Genomic DNA, 19289 nt, shown 5'->3' on the forward strand with positions numbered 1-19289 from the left:
TCCCTGACGCACGAGGGCGCCCGGCACCTCATGCTCACCGAGCCTTCTACACAGAGGGGAGGGGTCTGACCTCACAGACATGGCCAGCAGCGCTCTAGCCTGGTGGCGACCCGAACGGCCTTTCCCAGGGGCCCCCACGGGCCGTACGCACGCCACACCGAGGTCAGAAAAGGGAAACAAACTAGGCATCTGTCTGGGATGATCAGAAACAAGGCGCACAGGCCCATGGACTCGAGGTGGAAATAAGCAGATTTAGAAGCTTATACTAGATGTCAGACATAGCTTGTTTTATTAATATTATTTTCTCCACTGATCCAATAACTAAACTAAAACAGTTTTTCAAAAGAGCAGACGTGCCCGTTCGGCTTAACCCTGGTACCTGTGGGCCCGCAGAGCGCGTCCGGGGAGGGGGGCAGAAAAGTGCTTCCGCGGTCTCTTGTGCTTTTCCTTGAGCCTCGGCTTCCAATGCAGGGCGCCCCGCCACACTCAGTCCCACGACTGATTCGGCGCCTGCATCGGTGGTGTCACCTCCGTCCTGTAGGTCTCAGGCAAGTCTCGGTCGCATTGAAGGTCCTCCAACGCAAGACAAAATGGTAAAAAAGAAAGAAAATGCACTGAGCTGAGCAATACACTCCCTAGCCGATGGCCCCTAGCCGATGGCCTGCTCGCGAACTTCATATTTTAATATAAAATACTCATACAGCACACTACACCTCTGTCTGCTAGCTGAACACGGTTACTGGTGAACTCGAGACAACAGAAACAGGAAAGGCTCTCTTCCAATATCTAGGAACAGAAAATGTAATTCCAAACACGATTGGGATGTTGCTTTAAAGGCAGGAAAACGGATAAAGCAGCACTTCCTCCGTCACCGAGCGGACCCCACCCCCCCCGAGTCCAGTGTGTCCGTCTGTCCCCACGGGAAAGTCCTTGCGTGCACGTCTCCCACGCCGCAGCGTCCTCTCCCACCAGAAGCAAGCAGCGCTCCGGGCTCCCTTTCTTGCGGCTTCTTCGGTTAAGAGTTAAATAATTAATGTTGCTCTAAGAGGAGTTAAAAACCCAGGGTGCAGGCCGGCGTCCTGCTCGGGTGTCATGTCTCGGGGAGCTGGTTGATGTCCGTCAGCTTGGTGTCGTTGAGGATCGCCCGGATCCGCTCCAGGGAGCCCGCCTGCCGGATCCGCTCCAGCTGCACCTGGGAAGTGACACGGAGTCAAGTGCGTGCGCCTCGGGCCCGGATTTTCCCGAGAGCTGGGTCGGTCTCGCAGACACGGGGCCCGTCAAAGAGCAATTCGCAGGCGCCTGGGCGGCTCAGTCGGTTGAGCGACTGCCTCCGGCTCAGGTCACGGTCCTGGAGTCCCGGGATCGAGTCCCGCATCGGGCTCCCTGCTCGGCGGGGAGTCTGCTTCTCCCTCTGACCCTCCCCCCTCTCGTGTGCTGTCTCTCTCTCTCTCTCATTCTCATTCTCTCAAATAAATAAAATCTTAAAAAAAAAAAACCAAAGAGCAATTTGCTCCCCAGGGGCTGCTGTGCGACAGGCCCAGGCTAAGGGCTGCGACCGTGGCATGGACGACCCCCGAACCCCGCAGATTCCACAGCTGAGTTCGGGGAAATCGAACCCCGAGCTTGGAGGGTTCTGCACCACCTCCTGAATGTCCCCACAGGCGTCCGTCAAGGGCCGGGGCAGCAGGCGCACCACAGCCGGGCAGGGGGGCGATAAGGCTCTGCGGGGAGGACCCCGCTAGGCTGGGCCTCGAAGGGAGGGGTGCGGGGCGGTGGCTCGGGAGGCGCTGAGCGGAGGGAAGGCGCTGCTGCGGCCAGCAGGACCCAGGACAGGAACCCAGCGCAGGCAGCAGCCTGGCTGGAAGGGCCCTGTCCTCACCTGAAGGGTCTGAGAAAGCTTCACGAAGTCTCTCTGGACTTGCTCACTGACATCGAGCTCCGTCTGCAGCCTCTGAGCTTTGTTCTTCTCTTCGAACATGAGCTGCTCCACAGTCGCCTACAAGACAGCTTCCGGTGAGGAGCAGGGCCCCGGAGCCACAGGCCCGGGAAGCCGAGCTCTGCGTCTCCGCGACGACAGCCGCGCGGAGTCCAGCGCCTCCCCGGGCACGGCTGCCTGAGCGGCCCGCTGGCGTCCTCCTGAAATGGTGCGAGTACCAAGCCGCCCACTGCTCAGCTCACCCCCCGCGGCCCCGGGACCACGATTCGCCAGCATTTGCGGGGCTACGACTGGAGCCACCGCAGCCACGGCGACAGGCCAGCCTCTGCCCCGGGCGGCCCCCGCAACTCCCAGTCCCCCCGGCAAGGAAGCCCTTCCGTAGGAGCGCGCGGGAACCTCAGGGCACCGATCGGTCCAGGAACACGGATGCAGTGTCCTTATCCGTCAGTCTGCGCACACGGCTCGCGGGGACCCGTTCTCGGAACCAGGCCCCGCAGTCAGCCTCGCGCAGGCTGCTCCCCACTGGGCTGACCTCGGGCCGCACGTACTGGGGGGACGGGGCCCACGGCGGCTGAGAGCGAGCACTGCTTCGGGCCGTGGGGGGTGAGCTGACTCTCACAAGGTCCTCCCCCCCCCCCCCCCGCCACCCGCCCGCGGCCAGCCCGCCAGCCCTCGGGGGACGCTGCTCCAAGCCGCCACGTCCTCTCCTACACAGGCAGCATGCGACCCCGTGGGCTTAGCGCTGCTTTTATTAAATTACCAATAAAAATATCACCTTAGCAGCAGCCTCTCTCCTTAACTGTTCCTCCAAAGTGATTTTCATCTCCTGGAGGCCCTCGAGCTGCTGAGACTTCTCTCCCAGGGTGGCCTCCAGCTGTGAAAGGAAGGGAAAGCCGAGCTGAGAAAGTGCCTGGGGCCCGAGAAGCAGCCCCAGCCCTCGGGCGCCCCAGGCCCTGGACGCCCGCGGCCACGCTGTCCCCACCCTGTCATCGCTGTGCGCCTGCCGGTCAGGCTTCAAGACCCCCTCTTTCTTTCATCAGACATCCATCAGGTCCCTACTAGGTCCCGAGACCCAGGGACGGAGCAGTCAGGAGACAGATGTGTGCTGCAGGACTGACGGCATGTGAACGCGGAGAAGCAGCGTTTAATTCTGCCAGAAAAGCTGACGTGACACTGACCCCTAACAGAAAACTCTCCAGGGGAAGGAGAGGGGGGTAAGGGGAGAAGGCAGGAAGATACTTGAGCGGGGGAGCGCATGGCTCTCGGAACCGGGGTGAGTCCCGGCCGCACCAGGCTGTGCAGGCAGATGCAGGAGAGGCCCCGGGCCGGGAAAACGGGCTCCACCCTGGGGACGTCGGGAGCACGGGGTTTGACAGCGACAGTCGTGTTTGTGACCTAGTAATTCTGAAAGACCACCTGGGCTTCAGTACGAAGAGGAACTGGAAGGGGTGCGTGTTGGAGGCAGAGAAAGACATCAGGCTGGTGCGGTACGCGGGGCGAGCACTGACGTCTGCGCCCAGATGGGTGGTGCACGTGGACAAGATGGGACGCGCTCTGAAGCGGGTGATGTCTGCTTGGGTGGCCAGACTGTGCGGGGCTGTGGAGGGACCGGAGGCCGTGCAGTCCCACCGGGGACCCAGGCATGTTTGCGGAAAAGAGATCAGGAGGGGACGGTTGCAGGCCCACGACTGGGAGGGGTTGGCGATAGAACAGCCGGCAGACGCAGGCCATCCCTTCCCTGCAGGAGCAAGAACGGGCCGGGAGCGAGGGGAGGGCGCGCAGCGAGGAGCCAGGACACTGAAGGTGGTCGTGTGGAGGGCGGGCGTGAGGCCGTCACAGCTGAGGGCGAGGGGCATGAGGAAGGGGCAGCGGACGGGCACACGGATGGACATGCGGTGCGGCTCAGCCGGGGCCTCGGCAGCCTGGGGCAGACGGACAGAGTCCCGGCCCGCGGGCGTGTGGAGACTGCGAGGAGAGACGAACAGCTTACAAGGAAAGACGGCCGCCCCGCGGAAGCCACGGACAGCGAGAACACACGGTGTGAACGAGGGGCTCAGACGGCCGGGCCTGTGGGACAAAGGGCGCGGCCGGTGGGGGCGCAGGTCACGGGGTCGGTTGGCAGCGGTGTTGATGTCAAGAGGACCCCAAGCCAGCGAGAAACATCCCCTCCCGTTTGTAAGAGACCCCGCCTGCCTGTCCCCCCACCGCAGCGGGCAGCCGGCAGACGCTCCCGGAGGGCGGGACGGGGCCTGTCTTCCAGGAACAACTCCCAGCTGTGGGTGGAACTAGCGCGACCCTCAGGAGACTCACCTGTCCCTTTTCTACTTTTATTCTCTCTAGTTCAGCTTTTAGGCTAGAAACGGAAGCTGGAAGGGAAAGAGAAGTGTCAGCGCTCACTGATTGTTCTGCATTGCAGTTCTCTTCGTTTACACCCCTTCCTACCATAAGCTCGATCTCAAAGGATGAAAAAGCAGTCAGACACTGAGCCCGGGACACCAGCGCCCCTCTCCCAAGTACCCCCAGCCCGCCTGCAGCAGCACGGAGCGCAAGGACGGCGAGGCCACGCGGCAAGTGCGTCCTGCACCACGTCGAACTCGGGCGGGGGGGGGGCCGCCCAGGAGGGCTCTGGGGACACTGCGGGGTCCTGCCAGGAGCGGCCAGCGCCACTCCCCGAAATAGGGGATTTTTGTCGTTTTTAAGTCCCAATTAAATCTGAATTTACTCTGGATGTATCAGAACATCGGGAAAGCCCTTCATTTTTCCCTAGACCGCCCCTACCCATCTTCTGTCTTCCACATTCCAAAACCAGACAGAACTGTTTATGACCCCAAAGTCGGCCCCCGCCCACTCCTCCCCGGCCCCCCCCACGGCCCGCGTCCCCGCCCACTCCTCCCCGGCCCCGCCCACAGCCCGCGTCCCCGCCCACTCCTCCCCGGCCCCGCCCACGACCCGCGTCCCCGCCCACTCCTCCCCGGGACCCCGCACTCCGCCCCGCAGCTCGGCCGCGGGCTCACCGAGCTCCTCCTTGCAGTTTTCTATCTCCAGCTGCAGGGTCTCCTCGAGGTTCTCTTTTAAGCACTGCTCCGCCTGGATCTGCTCCTTCAGGAACAGGATCTCGGCCTTCAGCTTCTCCTCCGTGTGCTCGGCCGCGGTGCGCACGTGCACGATGCTCTCTCGATATTTGAGGACCAGCTCCCGCAGCGCCTGCACCCGAGAAGCCAGGGCGCACCGGGTTTGTGGCGGCAGAGGCCATGAGAGCCCCCCGACATTTTCCGCCGCCAGACTCGCGGATTTTAAATGGTGCGGAACCTAAGACGGAGCGCCAGCTCCTCAGGGCTCCCCGCGGTGACGTTCGGCGTGGCACGGAAATAAGACCTTTCCAGCCCGAAATGTGCGCTTGGACCGCACGTCTCTCCCTCAAAACTGGCTCGTAAGCAGAAAAGAAAAACGTTAAGGGACTCGCCGTGTGGGAATCACTGTGAAGGGCTTCGCGGCTCCCACAATCTGCCGTGAAATCTGGGGCTGCTAGGGGTGAGGACCCAGAAGGCGTACGCTCCGCGCGAAGCAGGCGCGCAATCGGAGCACGAAGCGTACCTCCTCACACACGGGCATTGCCAACGTCCGCCACAAGCGAAGTGCTAGCTGGGCCAGAGGCCGGGGCAAAGAGCGGCCTGCCAAGGTGATCCCGTTTTTCTAGTTTAAATCCTATTTATTTCCCTAAATTTTAGTTGTCTTTAAAAAAAATCCAATCCTATCCTAAAGCACCTCTAAGGTAAACGCTGGGCTTCGTAGGGAACTACCAGGTGTATGTAAAATCAGTAACAGCAGAAAAAAGAGCCATGAGAAAACCGTGGTAAGGAAAACCTCCGAAGACTGACTCGGGAGCAGGTCTAGGAGTCAGGCCTCAAGGCCGACTGGCGGCATCCTTCAAGCGTTCTAGGAAGTGTGGTCAGCCCAGGAATTCAGCCTAGGAGCCGGGGAACGAGGATCCCACGCCTGCAGAGAACCGCTCGTCAGAAGGTGGCCGTGCTGGCAGCACTCGAACTCTCAACTCCCTCTGCCCAGATCAGCCACCAGGTCACAGAGGGGAGCACCAGCGGCCTGCGCCGAGACACGGGGTTGGGAGGGCAGGGGCAGAGACGGGGTGCTCGTGGCAAGTCAGCAGCGTGGCCCCATGAGCAAATTAAAGCAAAAACCAGTAGTGATGTTAATATGTATTCAGGAATAAAAAAAGAATGAGGCCCAAATTGCAGAGATCGGATCTGCAGGGACAGGACAGGGAAAACTGTTACAAAACTGTAAATTTCTGTAATGTTGATTTTTAGATAATTAACTATAATATTTTTTAAAAAACTGAAGGATCTCACAAGTAACCTCTATTTTATTTTGAAAACTGCTCAAAGAAGTCTCTTCCTTGCCTATACTGTTTAGTCTCCTTAGGTTTAGCCTCAGATGCGGTTTGCTGATGTTGAAGGATTTGATGATGGGGCAACAACACGAGGGTGGGGAGGGCCAGGAGGTGTGAATGCGCCAGATCCGTCCGATCTCAGGCCCAGCCAGTACACGGATGGGAGACGGTCAGGAACGTCTCTGGGAAGCAGGTGGTTTCACGGCCCAGATTCACCCCATGACAGAGGAACAGAAGTGACCCAACGTGTCACAGAAGTAAGGGCAGGAGGGTGGCAGGTGCCATTCACCCTTTACAGTGTGACACAGAAAACCAAGCCTGGCAACCCCTTCACACATTTCATTTCTGGTGCACTCTCAGTCTGGTCCTGCGGGAGTCACTCACGGACCGATTCGGCCAAGGATTCTCGGCACACTGAGAGCGCGAGCGGCAGGAGGGAAAACACACAAACTAGACTTTCTCAGAGCTCAGAGCTTTTGTGCTTCAAAGGGCACCGTCAAGGCAATGAAAAAGACAATCCACAGAATGGGGAGAAAGATCTGCAAATTGTTTCTCTGGTGAGGGACTTAGATCTAGACCATATAGAGAACCATATAACTCCACAATAAAAAATAAATAACCCAATTTAGAAATGAGCAGAAGATCTGAAAAGACACTTCTCCGAAGAACATAGACAACCGGCCAGTAAACACACGGGAAGACGCTCAGGGTCAGCTGAGTGAGAGGTATAGTGAGGACGGGAGAAATCCTCACGGGCCCCCGCAACTCTGCTCCGAGGTCTCTCCCCCAAACTAACCCGAATGTGCACATGGATGTTTACACATGGAGACACCCCGAATGCCCAGCCACAGGCCGGCGGGTAAACAAAACGTCCACGTGGCCACAAGAAGGGATGGTGTTCGGACGCTGCTCTACAGCACCGTGACCCTGACAACAGTCGGCTGTGAGGAGGAACCACACACAACCCACACACCGTAGGCTTCCAGTCCCATGGAAGTCCACAACAGGGCGATCCACAGGAGGAAGAGAGGTGAGCAGTTGCTTACGGCAGGGCAGCGGGGAGCAGGAAGGGGAAGGGGCTTCTTTCTGAGGTTATAAACATGTTCTGAAATTGACTGTGGTCACATCCGAGAACATACTGAAAACCACTGGACTGTACACTTTACATGGGTGAATTATTTGGTGGGTGAATTATTTGGTAAGTGAATTCTATCTCGATAAAGCCTGTTTTAAACCGGAATTGGCTGGCAGCCATTTCAGAAAATGTATGTGTCTGCATCTTTGATCCCGGGTAAAACGAGTTACCTCCGCAGCATCTGGGAGAACGAAGTCTTCTGCTTGCTGCAGGGCCACATGCAAGTTATGCTTCCCCTGCAGACTGTCGTTGTCCTTCTGTAACCTCGCCAGCTCTTCTGAGACCTGCTCCCGCGACTGCATCAGCACCGCCTGAAACGCAAACGGTAATCACAGCCACACAGGAGGGTCCAGTCTGCTGAGAGCTGCCCCAGAGAAAACCCAGGTCGAACCAAAGGAGGGCCGAGGACGGGGGGCGCATGATAACGCTCTGTAGGACTGACAAGAAGCCGCCCAGAGACGCCTCTATCTGCAGTCTTTTCTTCTACTCAAGGAGGCAGGCAGGAAGCAAGCCTCTGAGCCCATTCTCCACGGTCTCCACCAAGAGCTTCAAAGTACTGAACCTCTTCCCCGATACCTCTGTATCTCCCGCGCCGGCGCAGCAGGACTTACAACAAATGCAGCACATATTGCAAAACAACCCGTCTCCTCACAGCACACATTCACCAGAAGCAGGGAGAGCGAAAGACCACCTCCTTCATACGTGCGTGCGTGTGTACACAGAACATACATATATACGCACAATCAGCTCAGGATCTCTGTGAGTGGCCCAACGACCCCAAATACTGGAAGTCATCAGGAGGATCCATGCTTAGGACCTACAGGACACCTGAGCAGCTCATTCTTAAAATGGGACAGGCTCCTACTTCTACATGCAGACATGCAGTATAATTTTAGGTAATGAGAATCTGAATCAATATAAAAGTTATTCCCGCTAATTTGAGTGTATAATAAAATTCTACAAAAGTGTTTGACTTCTGCTAATTTTTAATACTCAATCGTTTAACTTAAATGTATGTATAAGTGTAGACTACTCACTGCTCCAACATTCCTTTAACAGCTGCCACGCCGTACGAGGCATTGTGCTGCACACGGGGACACAGAGATAAGAGCCAGAGCCTCCGCCCGGAGAAGCTCACAGGGCTCAGGAAAGTGACAACCCAGGGCAAGTGCAAGCACTAGGACAGAGAACGGGGCAGCAGGGTCAAAGGACACAGGGGTTCTGAGGGGAGAGGCTCAAGGTCATTTCCCAGAGAAGGTGATCGCTGCATCCTGAAGGACAGAAAGGCTGCTGGAAGGCATGCAAGGTCACACACAAATTTGGGTTAATTTTGCTGGCTCTTATCTTCAGACCAGAATCAACTGTGTTTTATGCTCACTTTTAACCCATTTACAACAATATGTTAGCATTCCACTCTCTGGGACATGAAAAAGGGGGAAAGAATAAAATGTACATAGTTGCTACTTTCGTAAAGACAAAAGCATAAGGATAAACCAAAAATAAATTAAAATGATCATACATGGAAGGGGGTACGAATGGTGGGAGGGGAATAGGGAATGGAAGAAATCGGAACATGTATCCATTTTTATAGTTTTGACTTATGAACCATGTTACATGTTCAAAAAAAAAAGTAAATCAAAAAAGAAAAAGGAAAATCCGAAAATGTAATACAAACAGGAACAAATGCAGCTCACCACGTATCAAACTAGCAACATAACCACAAAGGAAATAGTTAATTCAAGTAACTTTGGAAACACGGCAGGCTGACTGTAAATTCTTAGCCAGGATACATTCAAAGAGCAAGAGCTACAAAGAAACACGGAACCTCACTCAATACTTCTGCTGTTGGCAGCACTAAAGTGGTCGCTTGGAAACTATGGTGTCCCTGCCCCAACCAAGTGACAGGACTGAGCACCCCCCCTGCTGCTCGGAGCCCCCACTGACGGGCTACATCTCTGTACCGTGGGCGCCCAGACCTCTAACCTGAACCAAATCGCGCGGGAGTAACCAGACACGTGATCCTAGGAGGCAGCTGGTCTGGGCTCCACAAAAATGCTAATGTCACAAAACACGCCCCCCAAAAAAGGGGTGACTGTTCTAGATTATTAATAGAGACTAAAGTGACAAGACAGTCAAAAATAGTATGTGACCCTTGACTGGTTCCTCCATCAAAAAATCAGAATAAAAAACTGAAACCACCTCTACAAACAGCCACGCACTTTGGGGACCATGGTCACATTTTAAGGATGGAGTAGAATCACCTCTCTGTTCTCGGGAAATGCATGCACAAATATTCCCGAGTGGCACAGAGTCTGCAACTGATTTCCTAACGGCTCAGAAAACACACACACACCCACAGATGGAAGAGATGGAGAAAACACAGCAGTACACATGAAAATGTGGCCAAATACTGACCACTGGTAAGTCTCACTGAAGACGTTAGGAATGTTTAAGCCACTCAAGATGGACATTTTTCCAAAGACACTGTTGGAGAGATGCTAAGATCCCAGGCATGGCCATAGCTGCTCTTGTGTGAAGGGACAAAGAAACGGAGTCCCTCTTCCTCGCTACAAGAACCTTCGAAGATCAAATCAAGAAGACGGTCGGGCAGGACCCCAACCCTACTCTGAACACTTCTTCTGTGTGACGTGCAACGCATTCGTTTTAAGTGGAGTCCACTCGGAAGTGTTGGCAAAGGCAGACGGGCTTGACAAGGCAAGCAGGGGAGAGAGGAGAGGAGGCAAAGGAGCTAAACACTGAAACTCGGTCGGCATCTAGCAGTGATTTTTACACTGACGGTTATCATTTCGTATTCTCTGATCAATGAAAAGGTATGGAAGTCCCTGGTCAATGATTAGAATGAGATGCTCCTCAAGAGACCAGGGCTAGTATTTAGGGATCAGCTCAAAAGACACTCAGACGCTGACGGGCTGCCGGTCAAAAACAAACCATTCCCATTCCCATAGAGCCAGAGGCTTTCCCCCCACCGTCGCTGACGGAGCTGGACGAGAGAAAGCTCTGTGGGATCATCCCAGCAGGGCCAACTCTGCCATCACCTACAAAGGGTCATCAGATGTCAGGTTCCAGCTTCGAGGAGAAGGAAGAACAGGCAAATGGAACGAGCCTGGTGAGGAAGGAGGCTCCAGGCTGGGGAGCTCCTCGGCAGGGGTCCCAGCCAGCTCTTCTTCCAGAAGCTGTCTGCCCCGTCCCTCCCAAGGCAGATAGCCTCCAGAAGCCCCCCGCGGCACAGCGGTGATGGTGCACATGTCAACGCCTGTGAGGCTAATGAGGCTACTTTCAATCAATCAGCCGGTCAGGAGAAGCACAAGGACGGTTCAAAAGCTCCATCTGCGGGGGCTTTGGGAGATTTCAATGTTCGCCTTGTATTTGGAACCAACTATTAGTCAACAGTTTATTCTGTTGAGGTTGCCCAAATCAGAAAAGTAAAGTAAGTTAAAGGTGAGAGTGTTTTTTGGTTGGGAGGCAGGTTTAAAAAACGAGTGAGGTCTTTACACAGGTTTGTCCATCACGAAGGCTGCTTCGGCCCCAGACAGAGGAACAGTGTGGCCAATGGGCCAGGGAGACACAGTCATAGCAAGGAGGGTCTCACGACCGAACACAAAGCAATCTATTTAACACGGTTAGTGCTAATTTAAATGTTAACTTACCATCTGCTCCTGAACATCCCTTTTTGCCTGGGAAAACCCCTGCTGTAACTCTTCAAGTAAGATCTCAGACGCCTGGGCTCTTAGGACAAGTGCAGAGATCTTAAAAGACAAAAATGCACATAGACAGTATCGTTAGGAAGCTGGTGATTCTGACACGAACCCTTCCATCCCCTGCTTATTTCACGTCCAGAACTGATGTTTTCTTCCTTCATCGTAACCCATCATCACTCATTCCACAGACGCGCGTGCCTCTGCTGTGTCTCAGCCCTACACGTCACACGGGGCCGGCAGCAGAGGTCCCCAGGGTCGTGCACTACCGTACACGGACGGTGCCGTATGGATCTCTAGACACAGATGTCAATTCACATGGCCTACTTATATTATCCTTTAAGGAGCTTTTAGAAAAAAAAAAAAAAAAAAAATCAATAAAAATTTTGAACTCTGCCCACAAAAAAAAAAGTGCACAGTGTAAAGCATAAATGGATCTTCTCTGAACTAGTTTCCTTCCAAAATGATTTCCTTAAAAGCAATGAACACATGATTAACGTCACTGAACTCTCAACTCCCTTAGTTTTAATGTTTCTGAGAGGGGTCCTGTGAGAGTTGGGGACTCGTACATAACAATTATAAAATAAGTCAACACCCATGTGTTTGGACATTGAGAACATGATTATTGCCAGTACTCTGCTCCCAGTACTGGCAGATCAGGTCATGGGACACAAACTTCCTGTTGAGAATTAGGAAAACCAGACAAAAATATGAACGGTATCTACTTGAAGGCACTGGAGAACAGGGCAAAAAAGATTCACAGAGCCCCGGACCAGACGGAGGCCGTGTGGAGAGTCAAGAGGCATCGGGAACAGCTCTTCCCTAGAAGCGCGTGCCAGTTCCAAGAGAAACACACGTGACACCACGAAGCTGAGAGCCCCAGGGTGGGGTGGCAGACATGAGAGTCCAGGGCCCACGGTGCAAAGGGAGCCTGGGAAACACGCTGCACTGTGGACTGGGTCCCCAGAGGGTTAGGGAAGACTTTAACCTGACCTTTGCAACTTTATATAATCTCAATTCCTGTGGCCGCATGAAGGTGGTCCAGAATTGTATGGCCCACTAGTTGCTTGCCTCTCATCAGGAAAACGGCTTTTTTTTTTTTTTAAGAGTTTTATTTATTTATTTGAGAGAGAGAGAGCATGAGCAAGGAGGAGAGGCAGAGGCAGAGGCAGAGGGAGAAGCAGGCTTCCCGCTGAGCAGGGAGCCCGACGCGGGACCGATCCCAGGACCCTGAGATCACGACCTGAGTCTAAGGCAGACGCTTCACCGAATGAATCACCCAGGCGCGCCAAGAAAATGGCTTTATATTATTTCAACATTTTCACATATAATGTCTAGCACTCAAGTAAAAATGCACAAAGGATAAAAACAAAAAGAAATAATAAAAAACAACACAGGTAATACAAACAGATCTAAAATGAATCCAGATTTGTGAATTATTACAGACTTTAAAATGTCCAGAGATTTAAAAGACAGAATTTAGAACTACCAGAGAACTGGAAACAATGGAAAGTAACCAAAAGGAAATGATAAACAGAAAAAAAAAATCAATTATCTAAGTTAAAAATTTCAATGGATGAGTTTTAACAGATTAGACCCATTTGAAGAGAAAGTCGGTGAGCTGTAAGACACATCTGAAGAAAATAAAGACAAAAAAGAAAATACAAAAGAGCCTTAAAAAGCCATGTAGCCACAACGCGCAGGTGTAACATATATAACTATTGGAAGAAATACCGCCAACCCAGTGGAGCTAAAAGTAAGCCAATGCAGAGACCCTGTAATCTACTCTGAGGGACGCTCCAGAGAAATGAGGCCACATGTCCACCGAAGACACACACAGGAGCATTAGAAAATGTATGTGCACAAAAGCCAAAACTAGAAACGACGCAAGTGTCCCCACCTGCACTGGATGCATTATGCCACATCTGTGTAACAGAATGCACACAGCAGGGATCTCTAACCACTGATGTACCCAGCAACATGCAGGAGCCTCACACACAGAAGACTCGAATAGCCCAGATGGGGTGACAGGATTCCCCTGAACTTACAGGAAGTTCACGAGTGAGCGAAACAGTGTTCGAAGTCAGAACCCCGCCTGCCTCTCTGTGCGGGCAGCTCTGTCCTTCAGCAGGACACAGCGCGATGTATCAGAAAGTCTGTATCTTGATCCAGGTGATGATCGCCCTGGTAAATTTTTTCACATGTTAAAATTCACCAAATTTTACACTTGAGATTTACGCACTTTACGTAATATCTCAATAAAAGCAAGTTTTAAAAGATACATAATGGCTGAGACTATTCCAATTATGATGTAAGACATCAATTCAGAAATCTAAGAAACCCTCTGAGAATCCCAAACAGGAGAAATATGAAAAAAATACATCTAGGTACAGCACAGTAAAACTGCTGAAAACAAAAGCCAAAAAGAGCATCCTTAAAATAGCCAGGGGAAAAAATAACATTTTACCTAAAGGAGCAACAGTAAGACCGACAGCAGACTTCTTATGAGAAACTGGGAAGCCAGAGCAAACCAGTAACTTCCAAGCGCGAGAGGAGAACAGCGTAAGTGCTCAGGATGCCACAGCCGGCCAAGTATCCTTCTTGGATGAAGGTGGAAATAAAAAGATCTGTCTAAATAAACAAAAATATGAGAGAGTGGAGACTTCCAAGATGGACGAGGCCCACAGCCGCCTTTCTCTACCCTGATTACAACTAAAAACTCTGGATAAATCCAAAAGCTACCCCAGGACTCTGAAAAATAAGCAAAGGCAGGCAGCTGAGAGAAGGGAGTCACCAGGGGAAGAAGCGACTCACCCAGGAGTGAACTGACTGCTCACGGGGGGCTTTCCCACTTCCGTGGCAACGAAGACCGAGACTCTGATCCCAGCGCCAGGGCAGGGTCCCCGAAGCGGAAGAGCGGGGGGGGGGCGTTCTTGGGGACGAGGGCTAGAGAAGGTGGCATAGAAACGGACAAACGGACCAGTTGAAGAGAACAGAGTCCCGAAACTGACGCCCCCCACACATTCACTTGATGCATGACACAGGTGACCTTGCAGAGCAGTAGGAACCTGAGTGGCACGGGAACCGGCTCTCCATACGGAAAAATAAAACTTCACCCTTGTCTATACAGCCTCTAGAGCAAAGTCAGTTCTAGATGGATTTTTAGATATAAATGTGACTACAAACAATGAAGCTTCTACAAAAATATATAAAAACATCTTTTTAACACCCGGGTAAGAAAATATTCTTTTTTAAGATTTTTATTATTTAGAGAGTGAGTGAGCACAAGCACATGAGCAGGGAGAGGAACCGAGGGGGAGGAAGAGGGAGGGAAAGAATCTCAAACAGACTCCCCACTGAGCTCAGAGCCCAACGTGGGGCTCAGTCCCACGACCCTGAGGTCATGACCTGAGCCGAGATCAAGAGTTGGATGCTCAACTGACTGCGCAACCCAGGCGCCCCAAGTAAATGTTCTTTTAAAAAACGGAACAAAAATCACCAATCATAAAGAAAAGATGGATAAATTTGACTACATGAAAGTCAAGAACTTCTGTTCATGAAAAGGCACTATCAAAATAATGAAAACATAAAATACTGATGAGCAGACGTGTGCCACACAAGTCACCAAAAGGCTCTAGTACAATTGTATAAAGAGCTTCTCACAAATCAGAAAAAGAACCAAAAACAGATAAATAAAACAAAGACTAGACAATCCAATAGAAAATCAGCATAAGACTTGAGAGGACACACACACACACACACACACAGATAGCCCAGTGGTCCAGAAACAGGACAAGTGCCACGTAACCCGGTGGTCTTCAGGGAAATGCAAACGAAGCCTCCGTGAAGCACCACAACCAGCTACCAGGACGATGGGCCCACAGGGACCCCCCGTGCGTGCTAGCGGGAGTGGACATGTGGACGACCGCTGTGGACACGGTCTGGCTCGTTACCCAGTTATGCACGGAGTGCGCTCTGAACACCCCGACCCGGGCACGACTCGTGCCACAAGACCCATCCGGAAACTTCACAGCAGAATTACTCCGAATGTGTCAGGACAGACTGACAGATCCGCACACAGTTCAGGCGCACGACAAGCACGGGGAAGCAGCCAGCGTCGGGTGAGAAGAGCCTCACGACGCCGCAGGAGGAAGACCAGACAACACACGCGGACTCAGCTGATGGGGTCAGAAGCCAGGGAGGGGCGGGCCTGGCACGCGGGCTCACGCCCTGCCGTGCGGTCCTGACGGGGACGCGGAGGGGTGTGCTGGGTCTGTCCTGCAGGTCTGAGTTTTCTCTGTCATACATTTAATAAGTCCGGGGGAACTTAAAAAGTATCATTCCTGTTGGGAAGGTTTTTTTGCAGCAGAAAAACCTACTGAAAACAAAAATGAGAGCTTGCTGATACCGGTTACGCAGTCGTTTACGAAGTTACTCGTCAAAGATCTGTGAGGCCGACAGCAGGCACAGATCCGGAAGAGATCTTTACTCCCTGAGGGAAAACAGAGCTGCCGGGCAGGCCCGGGGGAGAGACAGGGCCGTGACTGCAGAGCCGCCGGCTCTGGGCCGCGTGGGCGTCCGGGCGGGCGGCGTGGGGGTGCCCCGGCCCCGCGTACCTGGTGGCCGGCGTCCTGGGCGCTGCGGCTCAGAGCGCCCTCCAGCTCCAGCCGTTCTCTCGCCGTCCCCTCCAGCTGCTCGTTCGCCTGCCTCAGCATCGCCTGCAGTTTCTTCACCTGCGCAATTGTAAATGCCAATCGGGACAAGTTCCTGAGGATTCTTTCCTTCATGGAAAAAAAAAGCCCTAGCTCCAGAAATTTTAAAAACCTCACCTTTCTTCTTCCTGATCGGTCAATTCAGAACGACTGACCTCATTCGGGGCCGGTGCCGAGCTCTACGGTTAACAAACCCCTTCTCACGTACGTTACCTCCTCTGAGAAGGTCTGCTCTTCTGCCTGGTGCTGCCGGCCGGGGCACCGCCCCCTTAGTCTGGGCTATCCTCGGCCTCCAATCTGCAACCCACACTAACACTATGATTTTCTCTAAAACAGAAGTCAAATCATATTATTTCCCTACTTGGAACTTCTAAATGCGTCCCAAAGTCTTCAGGGCAGAACCCAAACGCCGTCCACAGCACCACTCCCTCGGTGGTCTCACCCTGGCCCCCCTCTGTAGCGCTCTGTCCCCTCCCAGGCCCCCCACCCGGCCCCTGCGCGACTCGTGCTTCCAGAACACAGCGGTCCCCTTCGTAACTGTTCCTTCGCGCACCTTTCCTGTCCTTGAACACCCTTTCCCACTTCTTCTCCTGATTTTTATTAGAGCTCTAAAACGAACCTAGCTCAAGCGTTGCCTTCCCTGAGCGCACAGTGAGGCTATACACGCCCCCCTGCACCTCTAGAAAGTTATGTTTCCAGCATCTACAGAAACTAGTACATACGGAGGAAATGAAAGCCAATAGCATTTGAAAATATTAAACCATCATTCTAATCTGCTTACTTTATTTTAAGGGAACTAAGGGAACAATCTCTACAATAATCAAACAACAATTCGGAAATATAAAAAAAAATTTTCCTTCTATATCCGTTCACAAGCCCACTCTCCTGAAATTCCACATTCCCTAAATGTTCTCAAGGAATCCATCATTAGACACTATATTTGGAAAGGTACCTGTCAATCTCTGCATACAAAATCTACCAAATCTTAATTTCTGTGCTCCTGAAAACTAACCTCAATCAGTTCAACAGATTTCTGACAAGAAGTAGGCAATAAGCAATGAAGCCTCTAAATAATGGTTAAGATGATATTCAACTAAGCTTTGCCCAGTCAGCTGCAGCAACAGTACCCCTCCCCTCCGTCAGGCCCCGCGTGGGGGAGCACTGTGCACAGGCGCACGCTCCTGACCATGTGGCCGGCGGCCGCGGGCAGGAAGAGCAGGCGGCAAGATCCGATGCCCCGGTGCTCCTGGCCCTGCGAGAGCAGAGCCGGCCTGCATGGTGCTAGGCGAGCTAACCAAGCCCAGACAGAAGGGACAGAAGGGAAGGTCCTGGTGTGCCCCCCAGGGAATGCAGCTGACGCTGCACAAACCGGCTTATTTCGTATTTCACACAGATATACTTCACCAAGCAAATGGGAGGGAAGAAGCCGTTATTTCTGCGCCTCCGCTGAGAAGGCCAACATCAGCAGTTTGGCATATGCCAAAAGAAACTCACCTGGTCTCTGGTCTCAGCCTCCTGAATCTGAATCCCTTGTAACTGTTTCTCATAATTGGAGCACATATCGCAACGTCTACCAAGTTTATTTCCCGCGTTATGTACCTGAAGGCACCAAAATGACCTCTTATCAGGCAGAACAACATAATTCCACATCGCATACTTGAACACATGCAGTCGTACCTACGTTACTCAGAGGAGAACAGGGACGGGGTAGACAATGTCTTCAGAGATTTATGGCAATATAGGGTTGGATTCTAAGACGCCATAAACGCCAATACAAGCACGACACGAAACAAGGGCCACGAGATACGGCACTGGAGGAAAACACGAGGCCACAGGTCCCAAGCCGAGAGCCACACACTGTGAGTGAGTACACCACCAGGAGAGGGGCCTCGGCCGGGAGCAACCAGCGCCCACGGGCCAGTGCCCCGGCTCCAACCACAAGCCACCACCCCATAAGCTACACGTCCTGCGTGAGACCAAGGGGGGGCGGCTGCTGTGAGGCTTCGTCTGCAGTTCCACTCACTGCTCAACAGTTCCTTCAGGAGACGTGGGTCCCGTGAAAGAAAGCACTGCGAGTCAGAGAACGTGGCCCCTGACCCCCATCTCCCTGCTCCCAGTTCCCGGGAACACCTGCACGACTCCCGCGGCCTGAAGCAAAGCCCTCCCCTGTAAAGCTGGGGACAATGGCACTATCATCCTGAAGCCAGAACACAGGGCTGTGTGAACCCGTGAGCCACTGCGCAAGGCATAAAGCTTAGCTCCTAATCCTACTTCTGAGTCTGCACACACGCTTAGGAGGAAGATGAACCTCTCTCTCCCGCAGTTTCTGCCCCCTCCTTACACGGACGCACTGGCTCATCGACCGCTGACAAGCATTTGCGCTCCAGCTCTCCAGGAGAGATGTACACTGAGATTGGAGACAAGTGCACAGCAAACCAAATTTAGACTCCTCCAACATAAAGCTGCCTGTGCTCCACTTCAGGTGGGACTCCAGGGGGCGGCGGGGGGGGGGGGGTTCACAGCCAGTGTGATCGGCCAGTCAGTTCCCTCCCCGGCCACAGCCACCTGGACTGGGAGTCACGTGTGTGCAGGGACTCCAGGGGTATCTCGTGAACCGACAATAAATCCCACAGCTACCCGCTATCCTGCAGAGCGAGCGAGAGAGAGGAAGTCCAAAAGGCAGCTCACCTCTTTCTGCAGGAGGTTCCATTCGGTCTCACTGACCAGGCGGTAACCACTGGGGGACACATAAGCACTTTCCACGCCCTGGGTGACACTGGAGAGGAGAGATGCGGTCTCCTCTTGCTCAGGTGTCATGGCCTTGATTGCTCTCTCCTGATCTTTGGTTAGCATAAACCCACTTGGCATTTGCAGTGACCCAAGGGAGGCAGTATCAAAGTTCTCAGACACCGAATCTGCTCCAACCAACGGTCCAAAATCTGATTCGTCCAGGTTTCCGGCAGATTTTGCTTTGTAGTTATAGCCTAAAGCTTTGGATTGCAGTGAGCCTGAGGTTCCCAAGCTGTCGGTAGACTGTGCTCTCCTGAGTCCGTCTTTAAACATGTCCGTGTCCGATTTACCGAACGGGTCTCCAGACGGCAACAGTAAGTCCGCATCCAGCGAGTGGACTGACCCGTGGGTGCTATCTAAATGCTCCTGAAATGTGAAAACACACGTGGCCAAGTCAGACGACTCTGTACTTCAGAGACAAAAACGACCGTATCGTAAACATGTTTGCCACATGTTACATACGATAATCCTGAGCATGTTCCCTTCCCATACTCACTGAACAAACGTTTACCGAGTGTCTTCTATATGCTGGACACTAAGCCAGGCGCTCAGGACACGGCTGTGAGCAAACCCTGACCTCAACATGTGTGCA

At 53.0% G+C, this 19289-nt stretch overlaps 1 protein-coding gene and 1 long non-coding RNA gene across 7 annotated transcripts in view; both read right to left on the reverse strand.

Annotated features, from left to right (window-relative positions):
* Window positions 1–272: 272 nt before the first annotated feature.
* The window catches only part of RABEP1 (rabaptin, RAB GTPase binding effector protein 1), a 99672-nt gene continuing 80655 nt past the window's right edge, over window positions 273–19289 (reverse strand). For all 6 annotated transcript variants that reach the window (XM_025864407.2, XM_073881559.1, XM_025864406.2 and 3 more), the window contains 10 exons: window positions 18596–19063; window positions 17402–17506; window positions 15812–15928; window positions 11148–11246; window positions 7650–7790; window positions 4951–5140; window positions 4247–4302; window positions 2712–2810; window positions 1880–1996; window positions 273–1192 (listed from right to left, as the gene is read on the reverse strand). In XM_025864407.2, coding sequence (XP_025720192.2) covers window positions 1091–1192; window positions 1880–1996; window positions 2712–2810; window positions 4247–4302; window positions 4951–5140; window positions 7650–7790; window positions 11148–11246; window positions 15812–15928; window positions 17402–17506; window positions 18596–19063 — 1494 coding nt within the window. In that variant the 3' untranslated portion in view covers window positions 273–1090. The remainder of the gene's footprint in view (window positions 1193–1879; window positions 1997–2711; window positions 2811–4246; window positions 4303–4950; window positions 5141–7649; window positions 7791–11147; window positions 11247–15811; window positions 15929–17401; window positions 17507–18595; window positions 19064–19289) is intronic.
* Window positions 11557–14954, reverse strand: LOC141370715 (uncharacterized). The gene is made up of 2 exons (XR_012374996.1): window positions 13663–14954; window positions 11557–13379 (listed from the first exon to the last, which is right to left on the reverse strand). It is a non-coding gene; the product is annotated as an uncharacterized lncRNA (long non-coding RNA).

The sequence above is a fragment of the Callorhinus ursinus genome, unplaced genomic scaffold (assembly GCF_003265705.2).
Source record: "Callorhinus ursinus isolate GAN/ISIS: 27379988/994484 unplaced genomic scaffold, GSC_fseal_2.0 scaffold43, whole genome shotgun sequence".
In the NCBI taxonomy this organism is placed as follows: Eukaryota; Metazoa; Chordata; class Mammalia; order Carnivora; family Otariidae; genus Callorhinus; species Callorhinus ursinus.